General features: G+C 40.9%; 1 protein-coding gene across 9 annotated transcripts in view; it reads left to right on the forward strand.

Annotated features, from left to right (window-relative positions):
• The window catches only part of CELF2 (CUGBP Elav-like family member 2), a 543197-nt gene that overhangs the window by 469188 nt on the left and 56826 nt on the right, over nucleotides 1–17183 (forward strand). For all 9 annotated transcript variants that reach the window (XM_085082623.1, XM_085082595.1, XM_085082585.1 and 6 more), the window contains one exon: nucleotides 6962–7096. In XM_085082623.1, the coding sequence (XP_084938749.1) occupies nucleotides 6962–7096 (135 nt within the window). The remainder of the gene's footprint in view (nucleotides 1–6961; nucleotides 7097–17183) is intronic.

Here is a 17183-nt window from a genome sequence, read left to right on the forward strand (position 1 = left end):
TAGAAAAATAAGAGGCAATGAGCCAAAATTGACTCCTAGTGAGTTACTTGTTCATTGCCTGAAGTGTTTCTTTCTAAAGAAGATTGAACATATTGGAAAAACACTGTGGGGAATTGTGCAAATTCTGTCTTTCTCTGCAAGTAGCACCTGCTTGGAAAGCAGGGTTGGTTGGCTCCTGGCTGCTGCTGTTAGTCTGGGGTTATCTGCATGAAACTCCTGGGAATACTCTCTTATTTTCTGGAATCTATTCCAAGCATGAAAATCACGAGGGATTGTCTTTTTTTGCTTTTATTTTTTCTTGCCTTTCTTTGTATTTTAGGGGAAAACAAATTGTCGGTTCAGGGGTTCCAACTGTCAAATTAAATACCTTTTTAAATTTAGACTCCTGAAGGGTGTGGTGAGTTTTGATAGGCACGTTCAAAGGGTGGTGAACTATTTGTTTTTAATTGACTGGAGAAGCAGAAGGCAAACAACACCACAATGATGGTAATGATGGTACAGCTCCTCAGAAAGGCAGGGCGTAGGCATGGGGTTCATGGAGTGGGTGACAGTTTGCAAGCAGCTTGGAGATCAAGAAATAGGCAAAACAGCAGTGTGGGGGACGTGAAGGCTTGTTTGGCACGTGTTTCCCATGTGCTCCAGGCTATCCATCTGAGGAGGTATATTATCCATGCCAACAGCAAATTGTAAGCTTTACCTCTTCAACCAGATTGGTAAGTTCGAAGGGGAAAAGAAAGAAGACATGCCAAGGCGTCTTGGTTTTCCAAAATCCCTGGTGGTTGAGCTTCTAAAGCATACTTGAAACTATTTGATTTCTGAGTCATAGGAGGATCCTGGTGGATTATAGGTAAAGTGGTGTTTGTCAGTTTACAAAGAGATTAAAGAAATTCTCTTGGTCAAAAATTTCTTGTGGAATGATGTGTAGGACAGGTTGAACACTCTACAATTTTTCTGAGCTGGTACATGTTTATGAAGGATTGATAGACCTGTTCAAGTTCCATAGGGAGGAGGGAGAGGTCCTCTCATTCAACTGACAGAGGTTTTCAAAGACTATTTGCTGTGCAATTAAATGTCCCCTCCCTGTATTGAGTCTATTGTGAAAAAAGTTTGAATGAGCATCCAAGCCAGAGAGTACCAGGATGAAATGCTCCTCCTTTCCCATCACTGTTCCTGCTCTTAGATGTCTGCATCACTTCCAAAACCTGTGCCTTGGCACTAAATTCCAAGGTCACCTCATGGAAACTGGAAGATGGGTATGGAAGGGACACCTCTTGCACACCTAGACCAGGGTGCTCAGAGCTCCATCCAACCTGGGCTTGAGCACTTCCAGGGCTGGGGCATCCACAGCTCCTCTGGGCAGTGTTTCCTTCCCTGCCTCTAATGGGTCTGAGTCATTTCTCTGCTCATGCAGATCAAACAAACTTATCTCTTCTACCGAGATTTTAGCAGCTAGAGTTGATGGGGCAAGACTTGCCCTCAGATCTAATTAATTTGTCTACCCAGGAGGATTCTGAAAAGCTTCTTATTGTTGACAAATGTAACATCTCTGAAGGATTTTCAGCTGATGAGTTTTGTAGTGTGTCCTGGTCTGATCACCCAGTAGGTCTGGTCTGATCACCTTTGTGCAGGTTGTTTGAACTTGTCTACAAAGTTTTAGTTAGGGATTTTCTACCCAAAAAGCATGGTTTTGACTTGAAAGCTCCACCATTACTAGTTTCATCGCTCACAGTATTTATCCTTTTAAAGACATTTTCCCTTTTACAAACAAAGGGGGTTCCTCCAGTCTTATGCTGAAAAACTTACAAACACCTGCTTGACTCTTAAGTTGCCTGTGGCCATTAATATGCTACAATTTGAAAATGCTTAAATGTGTCTTGGATCTGGATTTGAACACAGTCAATACTTTCAGGCACATATCCTGCAGACAGTATATTCTTAAATGGATCTAAGCATCACTGCTTCAGGAAAAATGTCAAAATTCTCTATTTAAAAAAATTAAAAGTAGAGAGGAGGGTAGCTGAGTAATCTTATAATTAGTTTTTATTTATTGTATTAGTGGGAAATTTAAAAAATAATTCTGAAATACTAAGTGACACAACTTTGCCAACGTGGAGGTAGTAATTAGATGCCATATGTTAGCACTAACACATAGAAAAGTTGATAATTAATGCAGGCAGCTCTGGATTCAGGTGTGACTTTGACAGATTGTATGCAACGGGTTTTCACAGGCTTACAGCTAGGGATAAAAAGTCTGATTTCACCCCTTCCCTTCTGTATGGGAGTAAAAAACCAAAACCAAACCCAAAAAAACCAAAAACAAAAAATCAACCCACACCATTTATTCATAATTGAATATTTATCTATTTGCTCAAAAGAGAAGGCATCTTCTGGGGAGAAAATCCATTCTTTATCTGACTGGACTCCTCAGAAACGTACAATAAAGGGTTATAATTTTAATATTTCATAATTTTGGAGGTTTAGAAGAGTAAAAAGAAAAGTTTGTTGAATCTTCAGGGAGTTTTGCCATGATTATTACAGGGTTTAATTCTTTTGTAGCATTCAGAAAATAATCTCTGTTCCTTTATTCTCCTGGGTTAGCACAAGCGATCTAATACAGCCTGCAAGAAATGCTCATTACTGAAGCAAATTGAGTAAAGCTAAAAAATTGGACCCTTCAGGATGTTATTCTGCACACTGGATGTAGTGCTGTCAGAATACAGGAGGCTCAATTTGAAAAGTTCCCCCCCAGCAGAGACAGACTTCATCTCAGATAACCTTTGATGGCTAGTGCAGAGTTCTGGGTTCAAACACAATGTCCAGGCATGTGTGCTAGTGATGGCAGAGCTAGCCCTGATGGGGTTACAAGAGCAACTCATCTCATTTTAAAACAGATATCTGCACCTTGTCACACAGGGTTCCTGCATTCTGGCAAACCCCACCCCAAATCCAGCAGGCTTAGCACTGGATGTGTCACTAGAAGTGCCCTGGCAGCACAGCCAGCCTGCGTCTGTAATGTGTTGGGATGGATTAAAGGTGAACCCCATAATGTGTTAATCAAGAAACTGCAGTTTCACACCTTCCTTCCTGTAAATAGAACTTCAGGCCTTGTTTACTGTGACCTTCTGGCTGCTTCTGCTCCATCAAGGAGGGGCACTCAGCCACCCCATCCTACCTGCTGCTTCCAAATAGTTGTATCTCCTTCATTCCCACAGAGTGGTGCAAAATAGTCAGAAAGTTCAACTAAACCCATGAGTGAGGTTCAGAAATAATGATGTCAAATACACGCCAAAAAAGTTTTGATTTTTCTGGATTTTGAATTATTGAAACCTACCCCAAGGGTGTGGAGAGAGAGTTATCAAGCAGCAGTGAAATGCTTGAGATACGTGCTCACTGTTACCTTTCCCCCAGCTTTCTTCTTTTCCTGCTCTCATTGCCCAAAGCACTTGCAGCTCCCAAGCTTTGTCCAGTCCCTCAGAGTTCATTTATTCCTCCTGTCCCTGCAGCTGGAGCTCAGGACACCTAGGTGTTATCATGATTCCCAAGATCTGGGAGTTGGCTGGAAGGTAACAGCATCTGCCAATCGACCCAGTGAATGTAAAAAAATCTGTAATCTGCTGTTGGTGGCAGGGTAGAGACTCCCATGACAAAGGCCATCCCACCTTGCTGGGAGAGATGAAATCCATCACTCTTCGGAGGAGATGATCTCTTGGCATTGCCAACAGCCAGCTGAGCTGAGACTAAAACTTTAGGTCACTGAAGCTGGGCCAGAGGGGTTTAGGCTGCCATCCTTTCCCTAAGCAGCAGCAGGTAGCACCTGTCCCAGTCTCAGTGCTTTGCTGGGTCATGTGTGTTTAACGCCAGGCTCTTCATTTTACAGTCAGTGGGAGAAACCCAACACACAGGAAACTCCACAGGCTTGGCAGATCCAAAGGGAAGGTTGCTAACCTCTAAATACATTTGACCCACACTTCTTGCAGTCTGTTGTCTGATTCTCAGACCTTGCCTGTGTGGCAGGTAAGAATTCATTTCAGAAAGAAAGAAGTGGCTGACTAAAAATGCAGAAATGAATCCTGAAAATCAGTCTTATCGAGGTGGAAAAGTATTCCTTTCTCCATGTGGGAATATATTTTTAAAAACTCTTTCAGCCTAATAATATCAGATGTTCTATCAGATGGAGTGAAAATATGTCATTTTGATCTTGACAATTGTCACTTTAAATGTTTTTTATGCTGGGCCCCTAGCCAGAAAAAGAATAGCAATTTTCTTAAGCTTCAACACTGATCAGCACTGACTAATGGCACTGAATGCAGAGCACGTCATCATATCAATATGTTTTCTGTACTCTGAGCATTCTTCACAAAATCTGCATTTTTAAGATGTACAGTACACAGGAGCTGGCTGTTTAATTTACTATAAAATCACCCTCAAGCTGCAAACCTGCAAATCATGTTAGTTAAATGGCATATTTATAGGTTTACTAGTGAAACCAAAGGAGGCCAGTGGGGAGTTTGTCACCTGCTACTCTTTAGGAAATTAAAACAGAGCCTTCTGTTTGCCTCTCGTTTCTTTTGAGTCTCCATGTGAATCTCTTTGGTTTGAGGCTTTGTCCTGGCACTGAAGCAGGACCCAGGGGACCTCCTTTGGGATGCTGGGGCAGGCATTTGTCCAACTTAGCCAGCAGCTATTTTTAAAAGAGGGTTGGAACCTAGTCACCCTTAGGGTAGACCTGCACACTGTATTTCAAGCCTAAGATCAACCCAAATTTAAACTGGCTGGTACTAGCTGACACAGAGACACAAAATAAGAGGTTCATAACACAGTGCAGAAGGAAATGCTTGGAAATGTACTTGGCACCAAGGCTTCACCTGGCCTGACCTCAGTCTGTGGTGGAGAAATCCAGACCTGGCAGCCCAGCTGGGTCTCAAAACCTTTCCTGCACCACAGCCATAGTCTGTTCCTGTTGTCGAGGGGATCAGGCTGGCCAGGGAACTTCCCCAAAAAGATTGCTCAAGGCAGTATAGGAATGGTGTGCAGCCAAGTTACAGGCATCCTTTAACCAGCAGAAGTGGCTGCCTGCACTCCTCTTGTAGCTGTGTGCAAGGCAATTTGGCTTTCCCACCCTTAAAATAATAATTAGCGGCATCAAGGTCAGTTATATGTTATGAATCAGATGTAAAGTTTCATATATATTTATATATATTTATATATATATAAATATCCCAACTTGCAGGTCTTACTTGCAATCATGCTTATTCAGCTCCTGATCTGTATATAACCAGCTCATCCCATGCATTCATCATTTCTTAACCCTTTCTGGAGGGTTCACCTGCATGTGGAACCTCAATATAAAGTGTGAATGAAAATGTTCAGTCTTGAGGAATCTCTGCTGAGGAAAACATCTTCCCCTGGGTGTTAAGTTCACACTAATTTTCTTGCAGTTTTGTAGAGTGAGAAGCTGGGATTGCAGGGGCTGGTCTCTGTTTTGGGTTCTGAAAAATGCATGGGTTTGGTGCTTGCTTGCATAAAAGCTACAAATATTTTTTAAAGTCAGCAATTTAAGGAGAAAATTACTTCAAACGCTTCTCATGATCAATAAACATGAACCTCTTCTTGTAATTCTTGAAATTATTAAATGCACTGAAAGTGTTGAAGTATAACACAAATAAAATCCTAGAAAAAATGGACGCAGTTCCTTCTTCCTCAGCTGCAATTCATTCCATTTGACAAGCTTGTACTAATACAGGAGACAGAGTTAGAGAGCAAGGCAGGATTCTTTTCTTTTTTTTTCTTTTTTTTTTTTGTAAGCCCAGAAATGAAAATACTTCGTTATAAAAATAATTTGCACAATAATAGAAATAAGTAAGTGCGGTGCAGACTCTCTGGAGTAAAGCTTTCCTTCCCTCTTTGCTTCCCCACAAACCCTGACAGTCTGCTCATTAACAGGGAATTGGATTTACATGCCATTTCCAGAGAAGAAGAAAGCACTGGTGTATGTTCTGTATAATAAGCACTTAGATTTTTGGTTTAATGTAGATGGGTAGGTGCGTTAACATTTTTGAGTCTTTCCAGAGTGAATTAAGTTTTGATGACCTCTTTCATCTTTGATAAGAGTCCCCAGCTTTAGACCTGTAAATTTAAGTTTGATTAATAGGACTGTGTGCATTCTGCTGCAGCAGTCCAGCTTGTGCTGGTTTTGGTGACAGTGCAGGCAGGAAATACTCCACCAATAATTCAGGTAAAGCACCTTTTTCCATGTGGGTTTTTTTTTTTTTTTTTGCAAACTCAGCATCATTACACATCAAAGGGTGTTCAAGTTATGTCCTGGAATATGCCTTGTGTCCTCCTGAAGGGGAGAGGGCTGTGGCGCTGAGAAAAAAACCAGCAGAAAAATTTAATGCATTCTTTTTCCAGAGCAGTCATTGCACATCTGCCTTTCCAGTGCCATGCATTAAGTTGGCTGAAATTGAAAGATCATATAGGAGCTGCTCTCAAAACATTTCTCAGGAATATTTTTCATTAGCTTGTATCATTACATGCACAATCCCTTCTTCACCCTCACCCCATCATGATTTCTTTCACACATGAGGGGGATGAGGGAATTTATCTGAATTAGAATCTACGCAAAGATAGCTTTAAAAGTGTCTCTAACAGAGGGATACTTTTCCCTTAGAAGCCACGAAGGGGAGGTGTATGCAGAGTGACTAAGACAGCCAATTAATATGTTATATAAACAGGCGAGCACCACTAGGAAAAAGGAGAGAGAGAGAGAAAAATGAGATATTTGGGGTGGGGGAGGAAGGGGGGAAGGGAGGTTGTAAGTATAAAGTGTTTGCCTTAGGACTTGTCTTCAGTTACAGAGCCAGACTCACATGACTGGAGCTCGGTTTGATGTGGTAATGAAGCATTGATCACAGGAAAAAGATGAAATGGCCTTTGCTCATTCATTATTTTTATCTTCTAGCTGTGGAAGACAGAAAATTGTTCATAGGAATGGTTTCGAAGAAGTGTAATGAGAATGATATCAGGGTGATGTTTTCTCCGTTCGGCCAGATAGAAGAATGCCGAATCCTTCGGGGACCAGATGGGCTGAGCCGAGGTGAGTGTGCAGTCTGTAAAGTCTCTTTCCTTAAGTGCTAATTGGGAGCTTTATGTCACAGCCAAGGTAGGCAGAGCTGCTGTCTGCAGCGAGAGGTTACTCTCTAATACGTCCCACGTGATGAAGGTATCCACATGAACTTTTCACAGTGACTGAAATTATCACCTTTTATTTCCAGTGTCAGAAAGGTCTCGGTGCCAACATATTAACTTGTGTTATCACCCTGTTTGTCAGCTGGAAAGGTTCCTTTGCACCCTGAGAAAACACCCTCAGTTTTCTGCTCTCACAAAATCAAAGCTGCTTCCCTGACCCCATTTCTGCTTTGTAGCACAAGGCCAAAAAAAAAAATAAAATAAAAGGACAGGACTGTAAATGACTGCTTGAAGGCATAAAGGGTGATGGGAACTGGCCCTCATTGTAGCACTATCTCCTCCATTCCTGTGTTTTCTGTAACTATATGCAAAACATAGGTCTGCTGTAACTGAGAAACAAACAGGTTAGCTTGGACCTGAGAGCTTTGCCTGGACAAAAGTTTGTAAAAAGAGTTTTTGAACCTTGTGCCTCTATGACAACCCAAAAAGCAGGGGAGAGGTGTTTAGCATCACCGTCAAGAGCGATCAAGTGGCCAACCTGAACTTGGAAATGAAATGCAGCACGGACTTCAGTAGCCAGTGATCCCTTTTGAGTGCAAAAGTACCTTTTAGGGAACGCCTTCTGAAAACATATTGAAAAGAAAGATAAAAATATGTTGATGACCCAGGCTGCATATTAACTCCATGGTATATGGACCTGAATTTATTCTCAGAGCATGAACCTTCTCAAAACATCAGTGCCAGGAGTTGTTGAGTGGAAAAGAAAACAGGGATAGTCCCATCTCTCAGCACAGAATGATGTTGTGGTACCTGCCACAGCCATTTAATGGCACAGGGAGTAAAGTAATTTTAATTGCGGCGCTCTGAAAAACATAACATCTGCAGAAAAAACAAATACATAGAAAGCACAGTTTATGCATTTTATTACATTTTCAAAAGGCATAGAAAAAGGCAATGACCCCCTTTTTGCATATGTATATGGGTATAGATTTAGATTTTTTTTCTTTACTTTTGGATCTACTTGTTTCTAGTGGGCAATAGGATCCACAGAATTTTGTGCAACAATTTGTGCTTGGGGTTTTTTGTTTTGTGGCAGCCCAGTTTCTATAAAACACCTATAGATTTCAGCAGAGGAAGTGCAGGTATTCCTATATTTCATGGCACTGCTTGGAAGCATTTACTGTAGTAGTTCTGAATAATAAGGACTTGTTGAAAAGCCACTTATAATAAATGGGGAGCCCCACGAAAATTATGCACTTGCATTTATGCTTTGTGATCCCCAGACTTTTGGGGCTGGGATGCAGCAGACCTTTCAGGCAAGGAGAGCCTCATGATCATGGCTTTTGCCTTGGAGAAGATTAGGGCAGAGGTCTGGGGTTGGTTCCTGCAGCTCAGTAAGGAATGTTTACTGGTGGAGTTGAGTGTTGCCATTATCTTTCTAGACCCAACACTGAGGCAAAATAAGTGTTTCTGATTTTCACTGATTTCATTGTGTAAGCAGCACAGGGAAGGGATGATGGAAGACACAAGTGGGAAAGGAACTAATTAACTGCTGAAATAACAAGATCTGCGCATCAGATGTTTTGAGCCCCAAAAAAAGATTTAATTGACTTGTCAGCATCACCCAACAAAGAAATGGATCTTTCCTGGGATCCATAAAAATCCCACTGCATACTTGCTTTTATTCAACAGACTGGGTATAGTAGTAGCATAGAAAAGTTAATTATGAAATCCAACAGAGTAGGTGAGGTTGGTGGGGTAGTTTTGTTCTGCTGTGAACAGCAATCTCACAACAATCAGGAGCTGAGATTCCTAAGCCATGTCTCCAATGGATCAGGCAGAGCAGTGTTGTGTGCTGGCCAGCACAGCTGTAGAGTTAATGTGCTGTTTTCTCCTGCTGGAGACTGAAGATCTCAGCCCAGGTAGGTCACACTCCAGTAACCACAGCAGAGCTGCATCCTCTGTGCCACTCGGGTTCATTTCGGTCACAATCACGACTGATATTCTATCATGCCCTCATGCCTCATGCCTTGTTAAACTCGAATTGCTTTCTACACACCCATGTTCACACTTCAAAATGAGTTCAGCTGCGCCAACCAGGTTTTCAGGCAGATTTTTATCAGCTTCACAAAACCACCACTCCAGGAGAGAAGGCAAAGTGTTGGGAAAATGGTTGGTATTGCAGTTGAAATGAAAAGTGCTGAGGGACATCTGCAGAGGAGGGAGCCTGACTGAAAAAGCACAAGGTGAAAAACTGCTTCAAGAGAATTTACACTGTCAAATCCTTGTAAAGAGTTCCAATCCTTAATGAGTTTTAATTCATGTTACCATTTCCAAGATGTTAATTCACTTTGCCACAAACAGTATTTGTTTTCTCAGCACCAGTTCAGATTTGCTTCCCTCCTAGACACAGAGGGGGAAATGAAAAATACTGTCTGAGGAAAACACTGACCTTGCCATGCCAGAACTTTCGGGAGCTCAGTTCAGTGCTCACAGCAGTGAGATGGAAATGTGGTCCAGTAAACTCTGTTTGGCATCTCTTTTCAATTGCATAACAAGTACACATCACAGTATCTCAGATGAAAAAAGCTTGTAAAGTATCTTCCTTGGTATTTATGCCATCTTTTGAGCTTTGTTAAAGGGTTCAGGCAAATAATCTGTATTACCAGCAGATATTTGCAAGGAATAGCTCCAGGTTACACTGCTCACTAGAAGAGTTTTGGTCTGGGTTTGGTTTTGGCTTTTTTTAATCTAGTAAATACTAAAAAGGTTTCAGTTGACTTTATTTTAGCCCATTTCTACCCTACAGCACCAACCTTACCATGGATAGGGTAACAGTCTGCTGTCAGCTCGTAGGCAGGATGTAGGGATAGTATTGTCCCACATGGGCTCCAGGAGCAAGGAGAAATCCTGTCCTGTGGCACCAAGGGAAAAGGTAACACTTTGTGATGAGTGTGATATAAGTGCTAAGGTAGAGGGAGAGGGGGAGAGAGATGGAGCTAGTTTTTTCTATTGTAGTTCCTAACCAAGAGTTGACAGAACTTTATTAAAGTCACACCCATTGCTGTCGCTACTGATAATGGACCATCACCTTTTCCACTCCAAATTCCTATTGTCAGCTGTTAGAAACTCAGCTGTAAAATGAGACTAAAGTAATGATACGGAGCTCCAGTGGTGGAGCAGTGTATTTTAAAGAAACTGTGATTTTTTTTTAGCTTGAGTCATGTTTTCCCCCATTGTTACTCACTCCTGCATCTAAGAAATAACCATTGTTTATGCCTGTAACTTGCTATATTTCGATCAGCTACAAAAGTAAGCAGCAACCAAAAAGCATTGCACTCAAAAGTCTCTGGGATAGTCCCTGTGAAATTAGCTGGCTGACAGAGAGTAATTCCTAGCCGTGAAAGGTATTAAAAATAAAAATACCCTGTTGGCCATAGAGATAAAGAAACCAGGGACCCAACAACCATGGATGCTGGCCATCTCTTGAGCAGGGTTCATGGGACTATCTAAAGAAGCTTGCCACTGCCTGTACGATATTCATTATTCTGAGAGAGGGATTCAGCCTGCAGGGTTGTTTAATCCAGCACTTTTTCTGAAGAGCTAAGTATGCTTTACAAAAATTCATGATTGTGATATCATGTGCTAAGCTTCATTATCATGAAAAAGCAGAAGTGAACTGCCTCAGATGATTAAGATTTTAAATCACTTATTGTGAACGGCTTAAGGAAACTTTCAGACCTCCTGACTCCCAGCACTATGTAATGTCTGCATGACCACAAATGCCAACACAGAGAGCCAGGCAATGAGAGCTGGAGTGTGCAAAAATAGCCAGAAATACCCAAGTTTGATTTGTAGCACATACTGATGTGCTGTATTGACCACAGATGAGTTGGTCACTCATCATCTCTGTTATCCTGTTGCTTAAAATAAAGGTAGCGATGCTCCTCTGCCTTTGTAAAATGCTTTTTTTAGATCAGTGGATCAATATCTCCATATCACTCTAGGAATTATTAACATCCATAATGATGATAAAAAAAATCCTCTTATCCTTATCACAGGAGCGCCACATAGCAAATTATTCTGCTGTATTGCTAAGTGCAGATTTATATATCAGATACCAGAAAGAAGTCAACTGGGTTAATAGCATGCACTGAAAAAACCTGCTAATAACATGTAGAGAGAGTTGGATATATCATGAAAATTGTGAAAAAGCTCAAAATGCATTTTTCTACATCTTCCAGGCTCATAATTGTATGATTTTTTAACAAAACATCACCAGGCACATGGGACAAGTGAACACTTCTGCAGACATTGATTACAAGAATTGTTTTTTTCATTCTTTCTTTGCTTTAAGAGCCGGCTGGAAATTGAATAGCGAGTTACACCATGGCCAGGCAATTTAATTTCTTGAAAATCCAGTCAGAACTTTCAAATTCAAGTGTTTTCTTGAGAAATTAGTAAAAGAAAATTAGTATCTGCATCACAATTAATTGCAGGGAAAGATAGGTGAGGAGACTTTTATGCTGAGGTTGTTTTTTCCTCTGGATATTTACTTCTTTGTTCTGAGCTAAAGTAACACAAAGTGCCAGCTGTGGGAGCAGCCTAGATCAGGGGTCACCTTCTGAATATTCTATCAGTAAGTGGTGGGAAACAAGGACAGTGGAAGTGCTGTATTTTTAATAGCTCTTCAGAAGCACCTCCGTGCCTTATTCCTTCTGCTGCAATGTGGTAACATTTTCATTTTTTCCAATCATTATGGCACATTTAATTTTGTTTTCCCTTGCTGAAACTCTTGTGCAGCTGGGAGGGAAGAAACACATCCAACTGACCAATGTCCTGCTGGCCTTTGGCCAGTAACTACATCTCAGATTTCCATTACTGCAGTTTTGCAGCAATCCCTCCCAAGAGGGAAGCCTGAAATGAAATAATTTGCAAGAGGTCTTATTCCAACAGGAGGATCATCGAGGCACAGTTAGAGAATGTGGTTTTTGGTACCCATTTAATTCTGGGTTTGTGTAAATTCCACTCACTGAAGTCTGTACTTTGCAGGGTGGGTAATTGAATGTCCAATTAGAAATGCTTTGAGGGAGCCATGAACTTCAGGAAATTTAAATTCTTCAGCCTGTCATCTGGTCAATAGTCAAGTCAATAGAGCTGAAGAGCTGAGGCATGGCTACAGGACATGCCTCTTGTTACCTTTATGTGCCTGATATGCATAAACTGAAGAGCTTCCCTGTTACTTTTTCAAGTTATTTTCTTCAGACTTGCAGTGTTGCACTTGGTCTCAGACCTGTCGTTGTGTGTCTTAGGCAATACCTAACAACCAAATGTCGCTACAATAAACAATTTGATGTCTCAGCTTGTAGATGAAATGTATTTTAACCACCAAGACAGATTTTTGTGTGATGTCTTCATTAGAAGGCTGTTTTCCTGGATGTTTCTTCCATCAGACTGGGCTGTATTAGCACAGTGTAGAAAAGGAAAAGTCTACTTTGCAATCTCAGCTAGAAACATTTTAACCCAACTAGAGCTTATTTTTATCACACTTCAATTTCCATAGCTTTTTATTCAAGCCTTATCTTTTCTTTAAATAGAAGCTTTCATCTGAGAGGATCCCAACTACTCCTTTCAGGAGTAGTTGGCAGCTTTTCATTTTTGTTTCTTCACAGAAATTGAAGAAAAACTTTGTTTACAGCATACTGGGAAGCTGTGGTGCAACCATTACAGCACCAGCTGTGCAGCCACCACTCACAGCACTGCGGTTCCTTGGGTGGCTTTGAAAACCTCTTGAGTCTTCTTCTGTGTCCAAACCATGTTTTTAAACTTCCAAACAATGTCTAAGCATTTTGCATCTCCCTTTAGCTTCACTTTAAAACCTCTGGTAAACCATGGTAGTTTCATGAGGGAGGTTTCTTGTGTAGGTATGAACCTTACCTGAGGCTTCCATACTTAAAAATGTTCTACTTCACTTGCAGCTTGCAGGTATTGATGTTGTGTTAGGCTGTGCAAGAACTGCTGACTGAATGTTTCTCAACAGTCTAGGAAAGCCTCAGATGAGAAGAATCCTGGGAAGCAGGAGCTGAAATGGGGCAGAGCTGAGCTTTTGTAAATATTTCAAATATTCAGTCATTGAAGCAGCAAGTTTGGGATGGCCAGCATCAAGGGGGAGGCCTATCACTTTTCACAGCTTTTTCAAAACTTTCTTTCACTTTCTGGTGGGAGAGGGGTAAGGAGCAGCCCTGAGAGTTTAGGTGCTCTCTCAGCCAACGTGGCAGATGTGATAATGTGCTCCAGAATTTCTCCCATGGCAGGGCTGGGTGCTCTTACTCCAATTCTGCCTGCAGGAGGAAATTACTTCCAGCAGCCTTTCCCCAGGCACTCATTTATCTGGTGTAGGGGGTGAGAAGGCAGCCTAGGAGAAGCAGCTGAAACTCTTAGGTCTTCTTTCTCCCTCCCCTTTTCTTCCTGTCAGTGATCCTTGACATTTTGAAACCAGAGCTGATAAGTGTGAGGTGTCTTGCAGGTTGGCTGCTTTTACAAAACAATCTATTTTTTGGTGTAGCTAGGTAGCTGGTTGTACAAAATGAAGTTATTTCAAGGCATTAGCTGTAGAAATATCCCCCTCTCCATATTTTCCCTCCCAGAGAGCTCCATAGCTCCAGTAAGAAGGGAATAATTGAATATCAGGGCTTGGTGGGGTAGAACAGAAATAGTTTGCTTATAGTAGCAATGGGTCTGGAAGACCTCAGTCCACGGCATGCCAATCAATGCCATGTTTCATAGGATGAGGTAAGAGGCCACAAAAATCTTTCTTGTTTCCTTGCACCACGAGGCATGAAATCTGATTAGTCCTGTCCTCTTCTAATTGTGATTTACGGTCCTAAAGCTGGCAGTGTGTTCCCAAAAGACCACCTGCACCCATGTGATACAGAGTGAGAGTATGCTGGAAAGGATTTTCCCAACCCTTCAGAAACATAAAGAAATTAAATCCAGTGTCTTTGGAAACCAGTTTCTGGTTAAATTCTAGGGGCTCAACAAAACCATCCTCCTAAAGTGCATGTGTACCCCACACAAGATCCTACCACTGACCATGGCAGCAAATACAAGCATTTCAGGAGAACAACTTTCCTGAGTACCTAAATTATAAATGCAAAGTGTTTGAGTTAAATAGACCAAATCCTATGACATAGGCTGAGCTCCCCTCCGGTGTGGCAGTCTGGTCATGAAGGAAAGGACTCCATAGTTCACACATAATAAAATATATAGGATCCCATATTTCATGCATAATAAAATATATGTGCACACATAATAAATATACAAATGTTGTGTGAGAGTGTCCAGGTTTGGTAGCTGAAAAATAATCCTTGCATGTGAATACATGCAGCAATGTCTGGAAAGATGGTTAAATTAACAAACATTTAATTGGGGCACTTAATGGCAACCTCTTAAAGTCTAGGTTTCCAAATAATTTAGAAATAATTGTCTGCTGAATTTTTGCCATGTTATTGAGGTACATTGGGAATTTACAGTGCAAATGGCCACTGTCCATCGGTGGGAAATGGCCTGCTGAATGGAGATAACAAGGGGACCTAACCTTGTAGCCTCTGGCTGGCAAACCCTAATTAAAATGCAGCCCCATCCTCTCTGTGGAATGCTGCTTCCAAATGCTCATATTCAAGCTGCATAACCTCATTCATCAGGCATTCCCCTTGCCCAAAGAACAAGTTCCTTTCAAATTGGTACAGAGATCTGCTACAAAGGTCTTTTTGCTCCATGACAAAGGCAATGAGACCCATGCAAATGGTTTTGGGCTGAGGAGTGAGGAGGAAGGATTTGCAGTGGTGTTGGGTGCTGAAAGTACCCAACAGCTGAGCCGTGTGGTTAAAAAGAGAGAAAGCTGAAGGGAGGGGAGGGGGAGTTTGCTTTATCTTGAGAGGAATGCAGCCTTATTTCTCTGCTGATTCACATTTCTTTTGAGACCTGCTAATTGCAACATCTCTCAGTAAGTTACTTACAGCAGAACTGCTGGGGAGAAATTGTGATAAATGCATAAACTGTGTTTTATTGATTTTTGTTGACATTTTACATGCTTCTCATGCATTTGAAACCTCCATTCAGTAATTGTCACTAGAGTACACACTCCTGAATAGTGAGAGCCGAAGAAGTGAATGAAGCAGTTTCTTGACCATTATCAACAATATTATTCAAGGCTCTGTATGGGGTTCCTTGCCTGCCCTCCAGTATATCTCTATTTGTGCTCATCCCCCACTGAATTTGCAAGATAAGAAAAGAAAACTGTTCGTGTTATTTCCTTTGTTAATGTTAATAACAGAAATGGTATTAAGAGAGATTACTTTGAGACTGATGGTAAATTTGGGCCTCTTTAATTTTAGTGCACAGCAGCTATATGGAATCTAGGAGTACCGTTGATTATTTACCCTTCTACTGCACATTTTGTCTAGATTGCTGTACAGAAAGCTGGTTTGTTACATCATGTTCTTTGACAGAAATTTGTTGCTGAACAAGACTAGTATAGCAACATGTAGTGTGGCTAAACAGTAGTGAGACATCATGAGCTGTTTTGTTACCTAAGAAATACAGAAAGTCACAACCCTGTGGTGAAGTTTGGGTAAAAGAATTCTGATTTCTGATTTTATGATGCTCATCTATCAGCCAGAAGTACATAAGTCAGCTTAGGTTCTCTTGAATCAAGGGCCTTTACTTTAAAGAGAAGAAAAAAAATACCGCATGATGCAAAAATGCATTGACTTTATTTTCATGACTAGATGTAGTGCTTTTGGGTAATGATCAGGCATTGCTTTCTCTTACTGTTGTTTGATTAAAATGTGAATACAGTCTTGACTTGATAATCTTACCAGGTACACACAGAGCTAAAAAGAAAAGGTATTCTATGCCTCAAATTGATTTGCATAAACCAAACAATCTGTTGCTTGCTGGATTGCAAAATGGTTTATTTTGCCCATTGGCCACAGGGGCAACAATATTGTATTTTTGATGCCAGAATGTAGCTTTCATGCATTAGCTCTAAAATGACAATATGCTTTAGCCTCTCAGTGCTTAGATCTGCTTCATTTGGAAATCTTTTAAGTAGTAATAATAATAATGTTTTGAGGAAATTGAGTGGAACACTAAATTATTCTCTGAAACCTAAGTTCAAACTGTGCAAGGCTAAGGGAGCTGAAAATCAATGCACTTTTAAAGTCATTAGAGATCACAAGTGAAATAAGTCTGTGTTGCTTTAGCTAAGCTTTTAGTGTGCCATGGTATTATTACAAAATCAGCCTGAATCTGCATTAATTTCACAGTCTTTTTCTTTAAGATGCCCAAGGGTGCATGAAGAATAAAATGTAAATCTCAGGAGGCAGTGTTTTTATTAGCCAAAAGGGCAGTGAGTCATGCACTAAAAACGTTGACCTGCACCATGCCCAGTGTAGGTATGGCTGACAATAGTAAAAGGGTGGAAAAATAGCCCAGGCATTAGCCTACTGGCTTTTCATTATGATTTTAAAGGCTGAAGAGGGAAAAAATGAGTGATTTTTCAGTTATTCATGACACATAGCTTCAGAATTGTTCAAGCTGGCAGTAGCTTTCACAGATCAAAGAATTATACTTGTACCTAGGACTCGAAGAAACAAAAACCATAAGGATTTTTATTTTTAATATGTTATTTTCTTAAATGTTAAGATTCCACCTACATTACTGAATTTTGTCTGAGTCTTTTCACACATAGCCACAGGCTACACAGCGGAGTTTTTCTCATTCCTGTTTGTATGATCATTCTTGGTGCATCACGGTAATTTGTGATGTTATGGACCCCTTTATTAAATTCTCAGTTCAGCTGTCAGTGATGCCGACATTTATTCACTATCCACAGTTTACCTACACAAAAGCCAGAGCAAGCAATTGTTAATGCATGGCCTGAACAGACTTAACTATGCAATCCAAAGGCTACATAAAAGCCTTATTTATTT

Source organism: Lichenostomus cassidix, chromosome 1Aa (genome assembly GCF_008360975.1).
Source record: "Lichenostomus cassidix isolate B80296 chromosome 1Aa, HeHo_3.0, whole genome shotgun sequence".
Lineage (NCBI taxonomy): Eukaryota > Metazoa > Chordata > Aves > Passeriformes > Meliphagidae > Lichenostomus > Lichenostomus cassidix.